We start from the raw sequence: 12,881 nt of genomic DNA on the forward strand, positions 1-12,881 counted from the left end.
TCACATACAAAACTGCAGAGTAGATATAATTACCTCTATTTTATTGGTGAGGAAATGAGGGCTCTTGAGAGATTAGTAGAATAGAGTTCTGCATCCTTCTAGGAGGATACTAGACAGCCAGCCATTAAACACAATATCTGATGAATATCAGGTGAATATCTGATAGCTCCGAAAGATTGTTTACTATCTATTGTGAAATGAATGAAGCAGGTACCAAACACGACATCACTGTGTCCCCACGTGTGCTTCATATGCGCACACACACACCACCTGCATAGGAAAAGGTGTGCTGAGACCCCACCCACACACCACCTGGGATACAGAGTGTGCCTCCTGCTTCCTCGGAGTTCACAGAATTGCACTTGTGGTTTCAGGGTGTGAAGGAGCTCTGCTCGCTGCTGCTCAGCCAGTCCTTGCTGCTACCAGCCCTGAAACTTCTCCTCGAGAGCCAGGATGAGAGCCTTCACGCTGTGGCGCTAGAGCACATCACTGCTATTGGCAAGGTATTCCCAGTGGAATTTACTCTCGTTTCTGTTTCAGAGAAATGAATTAGTGTTGTCATTCTCATAAATAATATCCATGGTTTATTTAAGGCCATTTTATCTGCAGTACTCTGTGACCACAGTGGGTCCCCCTGTTTTGTCTAAGAATACATATTTGTCTATTTTATAAACAGTTACTAAGCTCTTCCCATGAACCAGACTCTGTTTATGTGCTGAGAATACAGATCCGAATTGTGAAGCAGTTTCTCTAGAGAAGCCAGTGTCCCGATCCCTCTGAGGAGATGTCAGAGCAGCCCAGGACTAGTGGACTTTTGTCCTTGCACCTTGAAATTTGGATCGAAGGAGTCTGTTGTGTCAGGTGGACTTCTGTGCCTGGATATAGGTGTTTGGTTACCTACTAATTAAAGGGGAGACAGTGGCTGCCAGTAATGTTTGCTGGCACCACCTGAAATCTCTAGCTCTTCTTTCCTCTGGCAGACAAGTGCGCCATTGAAGCAGTGTCTTGGCTTGAGGAAGGACATACTGAAGTCGAGGCGTGAGAGTTCTCCCTCAGGCTGGTTGTCTTGTTATCATGATCAAGGAAGAAACTTTCACTTCTCTTTTAAAATTTTACACTTTGGGAATAGATAGCTCAAGGTTGTATTTTAATGAATTTGTGTTGTATGATCCATACTGAAACCCTTCTATAGGGAGATCATTCTTTCATTTGAGGTTTTGTGTTTGTGTACGTGTGTCTTTGTGAGTGTGCACACACACACAATTTTAGGTGTGTGGATAAGCTCATACACATGAGTTTTTAACAAAAATGTAAGGGGATGTTTTCTAGAGACCAGAGAGGGGAGAAAAATTCTAGAGCAGAAGTATAGATTTGCCAAACAAGACAATGAAGAGATTTAGTGACAGCAGATACAGAAAGTTAGGTAGATGGTTACAGAAAGTAGACTATAATTGCGTTTGATAATAGTTATAATGGGGACGCCTGGGCGGCTCAGCAGTTGAGCATCTGCCTTCGGCTCAGGGTGTGATCCTGGAGTCCTGGGATCAAGTCCTACATTGGGCTCCCTGCATGGAGCCTGCTTCTCCCTCTGCCTGTGTCTCTGCCTCTCTCTCTCTCTCTCTCTCTCTCTCTCTGTCTCTCATGAATAAATAAATAAAATCTTAAAAAAAATAGTTATAATGAACAAAATGAGAAAAATCTAATGCATTTATTCATTGAAATGTATTTCTGAATTCTGTGAAGATTTTGTGACGACTTCAGAGTCGCTGAAGATTGACCATAGCGGGGCCGCCCTATAGACTAAGGAGGGGTAGAGGGGACCTGCGTGCTGGGAGCCTCCCATCCATCTGTGCTGAAATAAGCATTGCAGAACGTTGGGAGTTTACAAGAAGCTAAGATTACAGTGGGTTTTTCCCCTTAGCCTATTTTTTTTTTTTTTTTTTTTTTTTTGTAAATCCAAGAAATCAGGAAGAAGGGAAAAACAGAAGAAAATTAGGCTGCATATTTCCAGTGCTTTTTTTTCCCTCCTCACCATTGTACGTTGTGTTAGTGTTTCTGCCTAGGTACTTCCACTGAGTTTGCCATGGGCTTCTCTGAGAATAAAGCAGTGATGTATTATACATCACCTTTCCGTATTCATCCTGTATACAGCTCTCTTGATGCACTCCTAAATTCCATAGGCAAGTGTATCCAGTTTTCATTTTAAAGATTCTTCATCTCCAATGATTCTCTCAGAACTGCAGGGGAACTGTGGGTCTGAGAACTGCTGACTAGCTCTGCTACGCCCACAGCACACACACATACCCACATGCCCTCTACCCAACACCCCCTCCACGCACGCATGCACACACACACACACACACACACACCCACCCAGAGGCTGGCAAAATAAGAAACCAAGAGGAACCTTGCAACACCCAAGTCATTTCTAAATGGTGCTGATTTACCTCTGTAACACTTTGATCTGATGTGTGGCATTGTGCTAAAACGGTGGTTTTGAAACAGCCCTGCAGACTATGGGTGGTTTGCCTGGGGTTGTGATGATAACACCCAAAACCTCTGTGGCCTTCAGATCAAAAATCAAAACCAGCGGTGTCAGTTGCTGAGATGAGTCACTTACCTACCACCGAGACCCTCACCTGTGGAGATTTGGTAATGAGACTTAACTGCAACTTCTCTACTCTAGGGTTAAGTATTCCCATGCGGCTAACCCATCTGTGACCTTAAATTGTGTTCACAAAAATGCTGAGTATCTGCCTACCTTGAGCATCTCCAAAGAGCTAAGGTTTGGCAGAATTTTCCCGTTTTAAATATTTTTAACTTTCTTTTGAGGTAATTTTAACTTCGCCTTCAGTTGTAGGAATTAGTACAGTGAGATCTCTTATACCCTTCTCCTGGTTTCCCGCAATGGGAACATCTTGCATAGCTGCAGTGTGATGTTCTAACCAGGACAGTAACACTGATACAGTCTCTGGGCCTTCTTCAGATTTCAATCATTTTACCTGCCCTCATCTGGTGGGAGTCTGCGTGCAGTCCTGTGCAGGCTGTCACATGTAGATTTGTGTCACCTCCACTGCAGTCAAGACACAGAGCTGTTCATCCCAGGAATCCCTCGTGCAATCCTTTGTTGCCACAGCCACCTTCTCCCTCCGCCCCCTCCACCCCCAGCAGCCTGTGGCAACTACTCATCTGTTCTCCATCTCTGTCACTTTGTCATTTCAAGAATGCTAGATCAATGAAATAAGAAATGACTGTGGTTCATCATTCTCTCCCAGCACCTTTAAAAGGTCATGTGACACTTCTCTAAGGGAAGAGTTCAGTGGGCTCCAGTGCAGGGCTTTTGACCAGCTATTTTTATTTTATTTTATCAAAAAACTTTTTTCTGGGCAGCCCCAGTGGCGCAGCAGTTTAGCACCACCTGCAGCCCAGGGCATAATCCTGGAGACCCTGGATTGAGTCCCACATCAGGCTCTCTGCATGTGCCTGCTTCTCTCTCTGCCTGTGTCTCTGCCTCTCTCTCTGTCTCTCTCGCTCTCTCTCTGTGTTTCTATGAATAAATAAAGTCTTTAAAAAAAAAAAAACTTTTTTCTGACTAGCTGTTTTTAAATACCTGTGGTATTGCAGTGAAAAATATAATACATTTGCTTTCTTTTATTGTTTTTGTTTTGCTATTTACTCTGTCCCTTAGTAGAGAGCCTGAGTTCATCAGTAAGTTCCGTTTCCCCCTCATGGTTATGGATGGTAGTTCGTGTTGACACTAAAAGAAAAAAATGTCCGGCGAGGGGACTCCTCCGATAGGCTGCTGCTCCTGCACAGCATGTGGAACCAGGTGGAAAACACCCCCACTCACTCGCTGATCGCATGTATTATTTCACTATTCATTAGAAGATGCTGACAGCTTTAGGTGTTTACAGCTTCGCGGATGATGTGTAAGTGCTGATGCCAGAGATTGTATGGGCTTTTCCTCCAATAGTGGTTCTCATTTCCTTCTCGAAGCTGTTCTGAAATTGCAAACCTCTAGTGTTTAGCATCTAACATCTTACAAATGGCCAGCAGCCTCTTTCCTGAAGAAATAGAAGGCCTTTCTTAGAGATTATATTGTTAATGAGTAATTAAAACCCTTGTGTGGTACAGAGCTTCCTCAGCTAACAATGAGGTTACATCTCAATGAATCCATCATAAGTTGAGAATATCATAAGTCAAAAATGCATTTAATACACCTAACCCACTGAACACCAGACCTTAGCCTCACCTGCCTCACCTACCTCACACGTGCTCCGAACACTTCCATTAGCCTACAGCTGGGCAAAATCTTCTAACACAAAAGCCTATTTTATAATAAAGTATCGAATATCTCACATAGTTTATTGAATACCATCCTGAAAGTAAGAAACAGAATGGTTGTATGGGTGCAGAAGGGATGGTCACCCTCGTGGTCACGTGGCTAATAGGGAGCTGTGGCTACTGCTCAGCCACGCTTGGCTCTTCAGTGATTCTCTCCCATTGTTAGAGCACAAGTTAGATGATTGGTCCTCATCTGGGTTTCAAGAGTCCTACTGTTACATCCCGTGCCAGGAGAGGGACTGATGCTTACGCCCGGAAGTGGAGTCTGAATATCGTTCAAATAGACACCGTACAGAAGAAACCCTGCGGGCATTTCCTTACCTGAGTATGCACTTATGCTGCCCTTTTATTTTCCTGCCCTTGTAGTTGATGTTTAATAACTTTTATTAGTAAGCAGTATATGTAAAAATGAGACAAATACCCTGTCCTCAAGTAGACAGTGCAATAATATTAAATAATCTTCTTTAACTGGAATGAGGCCCTGCATACATTATGTTCCTGGAATTTCAGCTTACCTCATTACTATAATTACTCTTCCCTTTGTATAGATCCATAAAATCAAAGATTTTAATTCAGAGAAGGTTCATTACCTGTTGTTGAAATCGGAATTAAGCAGATAACATTTTAATGACTTGGAAGACAGTAGTGCTTTGTGCTTTAATAGATTTCTTCCCCAAGATCTGCAAAGTTTCATTTATTCTCAAAAATTCATTACTGACAGAAGAAATCATCGGTGACCAAGATGGAAGGCATTTACTCATTTTATGATATGTGTATGCCCTCTCCTTCTGGAACATGCTTCATGCCTGGTTTGACTGTAGTGACTGTGGCCATCTCCTGAACTTGAACTCTGCACCAGGAGTTGTGCGGGGCACTTAAAAGCAGAGGTTACCGCACCCCCTAAAGACGGTCTGTTTTTCAGAGGTGGAATCTGGGACCCAGAGAGAGTGTCCTTAACAAGGTCACACAGCTGTTCAGCAAAGAAACCAGGGTTGGAAATCGGTCTCTAGCCCAGTCTGTCTTCTCTTCCTAACTCTCACTCGAATTTAAAGTTATTCGATCACAGGAATCAAATCACCTAATCCTCCTGGACTTGTCTCATATTTATTTCAAACATCCAGCTGAGTCCAGAAATGACAGAACATTATCTCTTTCCTCAAGCTCTGAAAGCAACAATCAAGCAAATGTCAAGGATGTGGGATTTTCCACAGACTATATACACTGAAGAAATTCTTGATCAATTAAAAAAGTCACATATTTTTAAAAGTCAGAAAAATGTGTGTGTGTATATATATATATATATATATATATATATATATATATATATCCTTCAAGGAATTACAACTTCTAAGCTTTAAAGCAATAGAAAAAAATCATAAAACAACAGTTCTTTTCCTGACAATGTAAAACTTCTTTAAAGCAAATAGACAAAACAGAATTGCAAACAGTTTGGGGGCGCCTGGGTGGCTCAGCAGTTGAGCACCTGCCTTCAGCCCAGGGCGTGATCCTGCGGGTCCTGGGATCAAGTCCCATGTCAGGCTCCCCATGAGAAGCCTGCTTCTCCCTCTGCCTGTGTCTCTCTCTCTCTGTCCCTCTTAAATAAATAAATGAAATCCTTAAAAAAAAAAAAAAAAAAAAGAAGAATTACAGTTTAGAATGTTTATTATACCTAAAATCAGGGTTAATATTTAAGTTCTACAAAGAACTTGTTCACATGTGAAAGAGCGATATAACAACTCTAGTAAAGGAGCAAAGGGTTTCATGCTTCCCCCAAGAAAAAATAAAAATGATAGGAAATAACATGGAAAAAAAATGATCCTTGCCAATAAACATTCAGATTAAAGCATCTTTGAGGTATCATTATGTATTTCCTAAATTAGCCAAGTAATTTTTTCAAAATAATAACCGCCAATGCTGAGATGTGGACAGTGAAACCAACACATTCAGCTGATGCTCCCCGTGTAAACTGGACAGTGGACTTTACTGTGGCTGCACTCGCATTCACATCCACGCCAAAAAAAGGTTTCAGGTGCTCTTTCCCACATATTAGCGTGCGTGCACTGCGGTAGCAAAGCACCACAGACTGGGAGACCCAAATAGCAGAAATTTATTGTCTCATAGTTATGGAGGCCAAAGTCCAAGATCAGGATGTCAGCAGGATTGATTTCTTCTGAGGCTTCTCTCCTTGGCTTGCAGACAGCCGCTTTCACCCTGTGTCCTCACATGGTTGCCCCTTGGTCCCCGTGTCCTCTCCTCTTTATAAGGACACCAGTCAGATTGGATTTGGATCCACCCACGTGACTCATTCAGCCTAATCACCGCTTTAAGGCTTTCTCTACAGTCACATCCTGAGGTCCTGGGGGTGAGGACCCAACACAGGAACGAGGGGAGGGCCACAGTTCATCCCGTAACACCCATTTATGCCTGTCTGATAATTTATACTAAGGAAGGAATTCAAAGAAAGCACAAATATTAAAAAAAAAATATAGTAAATCATTGTTAGTACTTCAGTAATATCAAACATTTAAAAACAGCTGAACTATTCCTAGCAGGAGAAGGTAAATAACCTTTATTTCCACTCAGTAGACTATTTTGTAGCCATTACAATTCTTAAAAATGAAAACTACTATGTAAAAATGTTAAAATCTTTTTAACGTATCATGAGTAGACTACAAATACCATATGATTGCCAAAGTCATCTGTGTACATGGAGAATTACTGGAGAAGAAAAGAGGAAAAAGTAATTTTCTGGTGATCCATATATAGATGATTTGTTTTTTTTAAACTATTTCTACTTTTTAAATTTCAAAATGGAAAATAAAGTAGATTTTAGGAGTAATGGGTGGTAAGACAGTACCAGACTTTTAGTGCCTTAAGTTAGAATTTTGGTCAAAAATAAGAGTGAAGAAAAGTCAAGGCTTATTAACAAATTAACATGATAATTCAGCCATGTGGCAGTCACATCCGGGAAGGCTCAGGGGCGCCAGGCTCTGCTCATCCCAGGAGGACCCAGGAGGCCCAGTATGTGGAGAGGAGCGGCTCTGGCTCCCCGTCACCTTGGGCAATCCATCTCTTCTCTGACCCTCAGGCTCCTCTTCTTCAAGATCAGTTGTTGGGACAGGTCCCCACTAAGGCCGTCTTGTTTCTCTTTCTGTATTCTTTCATTCATTGTTTTGTCCCAAATATGCACAGAATAATTGTGCAGCATTCTCCTTGTACATGACGATCATAAAGTATACTCTAGGCCATTCTGTAGCTTTTGCAAAGAGCAGGAACCAGGTACAAGATCAGAGAAAGGAAATAAGGTCAGCCACTTATATTTTTCTCAGCTCCTGATTACTAGACACTAAACCAAAATTTCTCCCCAAACCTTGGCCTGGCCATTGCCCCAACTCAGTGAAGGTCAGCGATCTTGGTCTCTACCTTTCTTGAGGGACCCTCTGGGTGGGCCAGGGCCAGAGGGGAAATTCTGTATTTTATTTCCATTCCGCCTTAGGCTTTCCTAGCCAAGTAGGGCCTGGAGAGCTTTTAGAGGGTCGGTGCCTACCCCCGCCGCCGCGGACTCCCACCCTGCCAGGACGTGGCCGCCATCCGAAAGGCTGGGCGCCTCCAGCAGGAAGCTGATTTTAGGGATGTCATCGCACTGGAGAAAAGCAACAGAAGAGGGGAGTGAGAGGAGCAGCAGCTGCAGGCATTGACAGAAGCCTTGTCTCTTCCTCGAGCTGGGAAAATCCATCACTCCCTTTCTAGGAGACTTTCAGGCCCCCAAAGGGAGGTTCGTGAGTAAACAGAATAATAAAGGTGTCCTCGCCTTGAAGACTTATTCAGGGCAGCAAAGAAAGTATTGCCCTGCAGTGTTTGGATGCTGAGCCTTTTATCTGTACACTTTATCAAACATTTGCCTTGTAGCATCCTGGCACACACTCTGGTCCCTCCTGGAGGGCTAGGTGGAGGGATTCTTTATTTTTAAGGGTGAACCAAACAATAACACACAGTCGCTCACGTGCCCTGTGTGTGCGTGTGCACGCATGTGCAGGGAGGCAACAGTTACAGTGAGAGGGTGAGAGCATTAGGATCATCCACTCATTCGTGGGTTCATCCCACATGTCTTGCCCGAGCCCCTGGCACGTGGCCAGCATGGTCTAGCCCTCGAGGACGCAGGGGTACACAGAAACGGTAGGACCCCTGCTCTGGAGGAGCTCCTCTTCTGGAGGCGAGCAAACAGGCAAACTAGTCCGGGGCGAGGGCTCCTGGTCTGGCTCAGCCCGTGACGTTCGGCGCTGGACAGGTTTCCGCATCCCTCTGGTGAGGTAACTGTCTTAAAGGGCTGCTTTAAGGCCGAGACCACGTGCTCGCTGGCACCGGGGCGGCCCCCAGTAAATGTAGACGCGGTGAGCATCACCTGCATCGGGTCAAGATTCTTGTTTCCTAGCCCTGAAGCTGAAGTGGGGGGGGCAGCTGGGAGGCAGGAAGATACACGGGAGCCAGAAGCAGCCCCCTGCGGCGTGTTGAGAGCACACGTGCCCCTTCTAGCAGGAAAGCTGCCTTTCGTGCCACTTTCCTCTCCCACTATCCAGCCTCTAAGAACAAAAACAAAAGGTGCTAAACTGAGTTCGGCCTCAGTGGCTCCCTGAGCCAGCGTGTGCCCGTCTGTGCTGGCGCAGCGAGAGACCAGGGCTGCCGGAGACCCTGCAGCTCTCGAATCCGGCTCTATTGAGAGTCTGCAGAGCTGGCGGTCTTACCGTGCCCTTGGCCGGTTTACAGAAACGTGGCAACGTTCAGTAATGTAGGTTCGTTCAGCCGGGCAGCAAATGTGGATCAAACCGGATGCCGGACTAGAAGGAGGCTAGAGCCTCTGTGCCCTCAGGAAGCCCCCAGTCTGGCGGGGGAGACAGGCCTACAAATCTCTCCCGCCCGAGGAGCATCTGTAAAGTGCCTTGGAGCGTGGAGGAGGGAGGACGCAGCTGGGACGCAGCTGGGCCTAGAGATTTAGGGGAAGTGTCACCCAGAAGATGGCCTGGAGCTGACGTGTATGTTGGCTTTAAAGGATCACTAGGTTACAAGAAGGGAGACGCTCCCCGACTGTGGGCGGTCATTCCTGTCCCCAGAACTGCTTTTGTGTTAATTCTTGAAGCAGGTAGACCCAGCTGACCTCCTCAGTGGCCTTTCCTCCCATCTCAGAACATGCGGGAAGACTGCACTGTTCACCGTTTAACGTAGTCGGTCTAAGCATTAGTTAATTGGCTCTGAAATGCCACCTTATTTCTGCGGTTCCTACGACCGAAATTACTACAAGTGCACAGTGACATTAGGAAGCACCGTCATGAAGCTGTTTGATGACACCCGAGGTAAATGAGGAGCTCAGAGTTTTGATGTGTGATTAATGTTGACTTGAATCCTTACAAAAAAATAGAGACAATAATATAAAATAGAAAAGCATAAGCTAAGTATCAGAGCCATGGAAAACCACACAGAGACTAAGCGGGTAAGACGAGGGAGGAAGCACAGGATATCCGAGCTGAAAGAGCCCGGAAATCAAGCCACGTAACGTGGGGCACCAAAGCTCTATGAAAATGTCTTACGGGGCACCTGGGTGGCTCAGTCAGCTGAGTTTCTGACTCTTGCTTTCAGCTCAGGTCCTGATCGGGGGTCGTGAGATCGAGCCCCACATCGGGCGGGCTCTGTGCTCTACAGGGCGTCTGCTTGAAGATTCTCTCCCCTCCAGCCCCCGCCCCCCACCCGCTTGTGGACTTGCACACATATGCTCACTCGCTGTCTCAAATCTTTTTATTTTTATTTTTTTAGGTCTAAAAAAGGTAAGTTTGGTACTGAGCTTTCTAGAGGCTTAAGCAAGAACAGCCCACAGCCCTCCTGTCCGTTATCCTTTTTACATCAACGGGGTTGATGGATATATTTTCTCCATGGAGTAGAAATAAGGTTTTCCTATTCTGGAAAGAATTTATTTCATGTGGATCTCCGTACAGAGAGGTTTGGGGTTACAGGACGTGGGCCCAGATGGTAAATGCAGCTGGCCCCATGACTGCCAGGACGTGAAGCCAAGTTCCCAAACCTCCTTTCCCTCCTCTGTGCCTCCTGGGGCTGAACTGGGAGGAGTCGGAGAAGTGGGACGTGCACACAGTGGGCGGCTTCTGGCCCCCAGTGACCCGGGGCTCTCGGTAGGTGTCCGGGCCTGGCGCTGCAGGGGAGCCCTGTGTGTGACCCCCGAGTGTGTGTGCTCGCAGACACTCAGGCCCACACGCGTGCTCCGTGAGCCAGGGTCAGGGGCCCTAGGGTGGGGCAGGCGGAAGGGCAGTGTGGCAGCCAGCGGAGGGGGTGCGTGCCGAGCTGACTGGCCGGGGCCAAGCAGGGCCATGCTCATGTGTTTGCCTGTGTCCTCTCTTCAAGGTGAATGACTCAAACTGTGACCAGGAACTCCTCTCCCTGCTCCTGGACGCCAGGCTGCTGGTGAAGTGCATCTCCACTGCCTTCTACCCACGTATCATCGAGCACCTGGTGGCCAGCCCACGGCCAGGGCGCTGGGACGCGGAGGGGCTGGCCAGGCACCTGCGGGAGGCCGGCCACGAAGCCGAAGCCGGGTCGCTCCTTCTGGCCGTGAGGGGGACGCACCGGGCCTTGCGAACGTTCAGTGCCGCGCTCAGCGCGGGTCGCCAGTGGGTGTGAGGCTCCCCAGCCCCCGTGTGGAAGGAGCCCCACAGCCCAGTGCGTCCCGGTCGACTATTCTCGGTGGCTCCAACACTGCAAATAAAGGCGCATATACGTGACGGGCATCGCTGATGCTTTTTCTTTCTTGCGGTGACTGGTTAACGTACTTTCTCGTGGACTAAGAAGACTTGACTCTCCATCCCGCACTGCCTTGTCTGGATAGAACACGATGAACGAAGACACTTTGGGTGTGGGGGTGGGTAGGGCTGCATTTGAAAGGGAGAGTGTGTGCGGAAGGGTCCGTGGTGGGGCCCGGGGTCCTCGGATGGAGGAAGGGGGTCTCGGGTTACGCAGTTTTGGGCCAAGTTCTCCACCTCTCTGAACCTTAGTCAGTCAGTGTGAAATGAGGGCTGTGTTGTGAGGCTGTGCGTGAGGCTCTGTGAGATACGTAGTGGGCCCAGAAGTGTCACTCCTGTCCCCTCGTTAATGTGATACACGAATCAGGATTTTGAGGCCACAGCCAGATCGATACGAGCACGTAAGATGCCTCCTGAATTAGGGGTCCCCACACTTACTGACATCCCCGTGCTGAGGTGGGTGAATTTGCGTATCTGGAGTCTAGATAACAAGATGGGGGGCTAACAGAGCCCCTGAGGGCACTTACCCTTTTGGGGGGTCACTAGTTTGCATACAGTCAATCATAGCAAGGGTGTGGATGGCCACACGCTCAGGAAAACCAGCACAGAAGGGGGGTTCCCGGCACAGGGGCGTAAGGACCCTGATGCGTGACTCGCTGGCACCCGCTTCCACTGCAGACGTGGGTGCTTGAAGGGGGAGGCTGGGAGTGCAAGCTCTGGACTTGGCTCTCCTGAGAGCCTCACACCAGATTCAAGCCACAGCAAAAGCCTAGGCAGCAGCTGCGGGGAGGGCGCAAACTCAGTGACCCGTCTGTGACGCACGCTGGTCATTACCTCAACCCCAAAGAAACAGGTGGGGGGAGGAAGGGTGGGAAGTGGCCAGGTATTAATAAGAAGGTTTAGTTCTAATAGATGAGGCAATAACGTATAGGACAATCCTTGGTTGTAAGGAAAAGTTGTGATTCGTTTAATTTGAGAAGGTGACCACTGGTCGGCTTCCATGTTGCTGTCAAAGCCAGTGGGCTGAATGGAAGGTGGCTCACTGTGGGTATTGGCATGTGGCATGTTGGGGTGGCGTAGTCACCCCATCTCCTCCCCACGCTGTCACCAATGTCCTGCACACACCTGGTCAGGCCCACGAGGAATGACATCTCTTTACCCTACAGTCCACATCATCGTCATCACTGGCTTCACCTCATGTCTACCTCTGTGGGTGTAGCTACAGAGTGCTCTAACCAAAAAAAGTCATCATCTTTGGATGAGATTTATCAGCTTAATAGCCCACACTCCTGTCACCTGACCAATTGTCTACCCCGGGACTGAGTTCCTTGTCCAAACCTTTGGTAGGGTCTAGATTTTGGGAATGGTTTACACAAGCCGTTGAAATGCTTCCAGAGGAAAGGGGTCAATATTTTTCTCTCCAGCTCGGTAGCCCTCATCCAGAGAGGGCCAGAAGGGCCTTCCTAGATGTCTGAGGACACCCTCTGTGCACACGGCATCGACCAAGCCACTTCCAGGAAGCATGCCTCCTGGTCACTTGGGTTTCCTCTAACCTTACAGCTTCCTTCCATCCTTCTAGGCACCTGAAGACATAAAGTGAGCAGTCTTCTGAGATCACAGTCCATTTTCATGGGATCCATCCAGAAATGTTTTTCTTCAAATTGCAGGATTAGAGGCCCGGACACCAATATAGCACCATGACTCTCTGGATAAATAAACCGAGGGCCAGAGGGCCTT

General features: G+C 47.2%; 1 protein-coding gene across 3 annotated transcripts in view; it reads left to right on the forward strand.

Moving 5' to 3' along the window:
- Positions 1 to 11,126, forward strand: part of NBAS (NBAS subunit of NRZ tethering complex) — a 316,983-nt gene extending 305,857 nt beyond the window's left edge. For 2 of the 3 annotated variants that reach the window (XM_072767683.1, XM_072767686.1), the window contains exons 51-52: positions 375 to 503; positions 10,750 to 11,126. In XM_072767683.1, the coding sequence (XP_072623784.1) occupies positions 375 to 503; positions 10,750 to 11,025 (405 nt within the window). In that variant the 3' untranslated portion in view covers positions 11,026 to 11,126. The remainder of the gene's footprint in view (positions 1 to 374; positions 504 to 10,749) is intronic. The other variant, XM_072767684.1, reaches the window with a different exon arrangement.
- Positions 11,127 to 12,881: the final 1,755 nt, after the last annotated feature.

Source organism: Vulpes vulpes, chromosome 8 (assembly GCF_048418805.1).
Source record: "Vulpes vulpes isolate BD-2025 chromosome 8, VulVul3, whole genome shotgun sequence".
NCBI lineage: Eukaryota > Metazoa > Chordata > Mammalia > Carnivora > Canidae > Vulpes > Vulpes vulpes.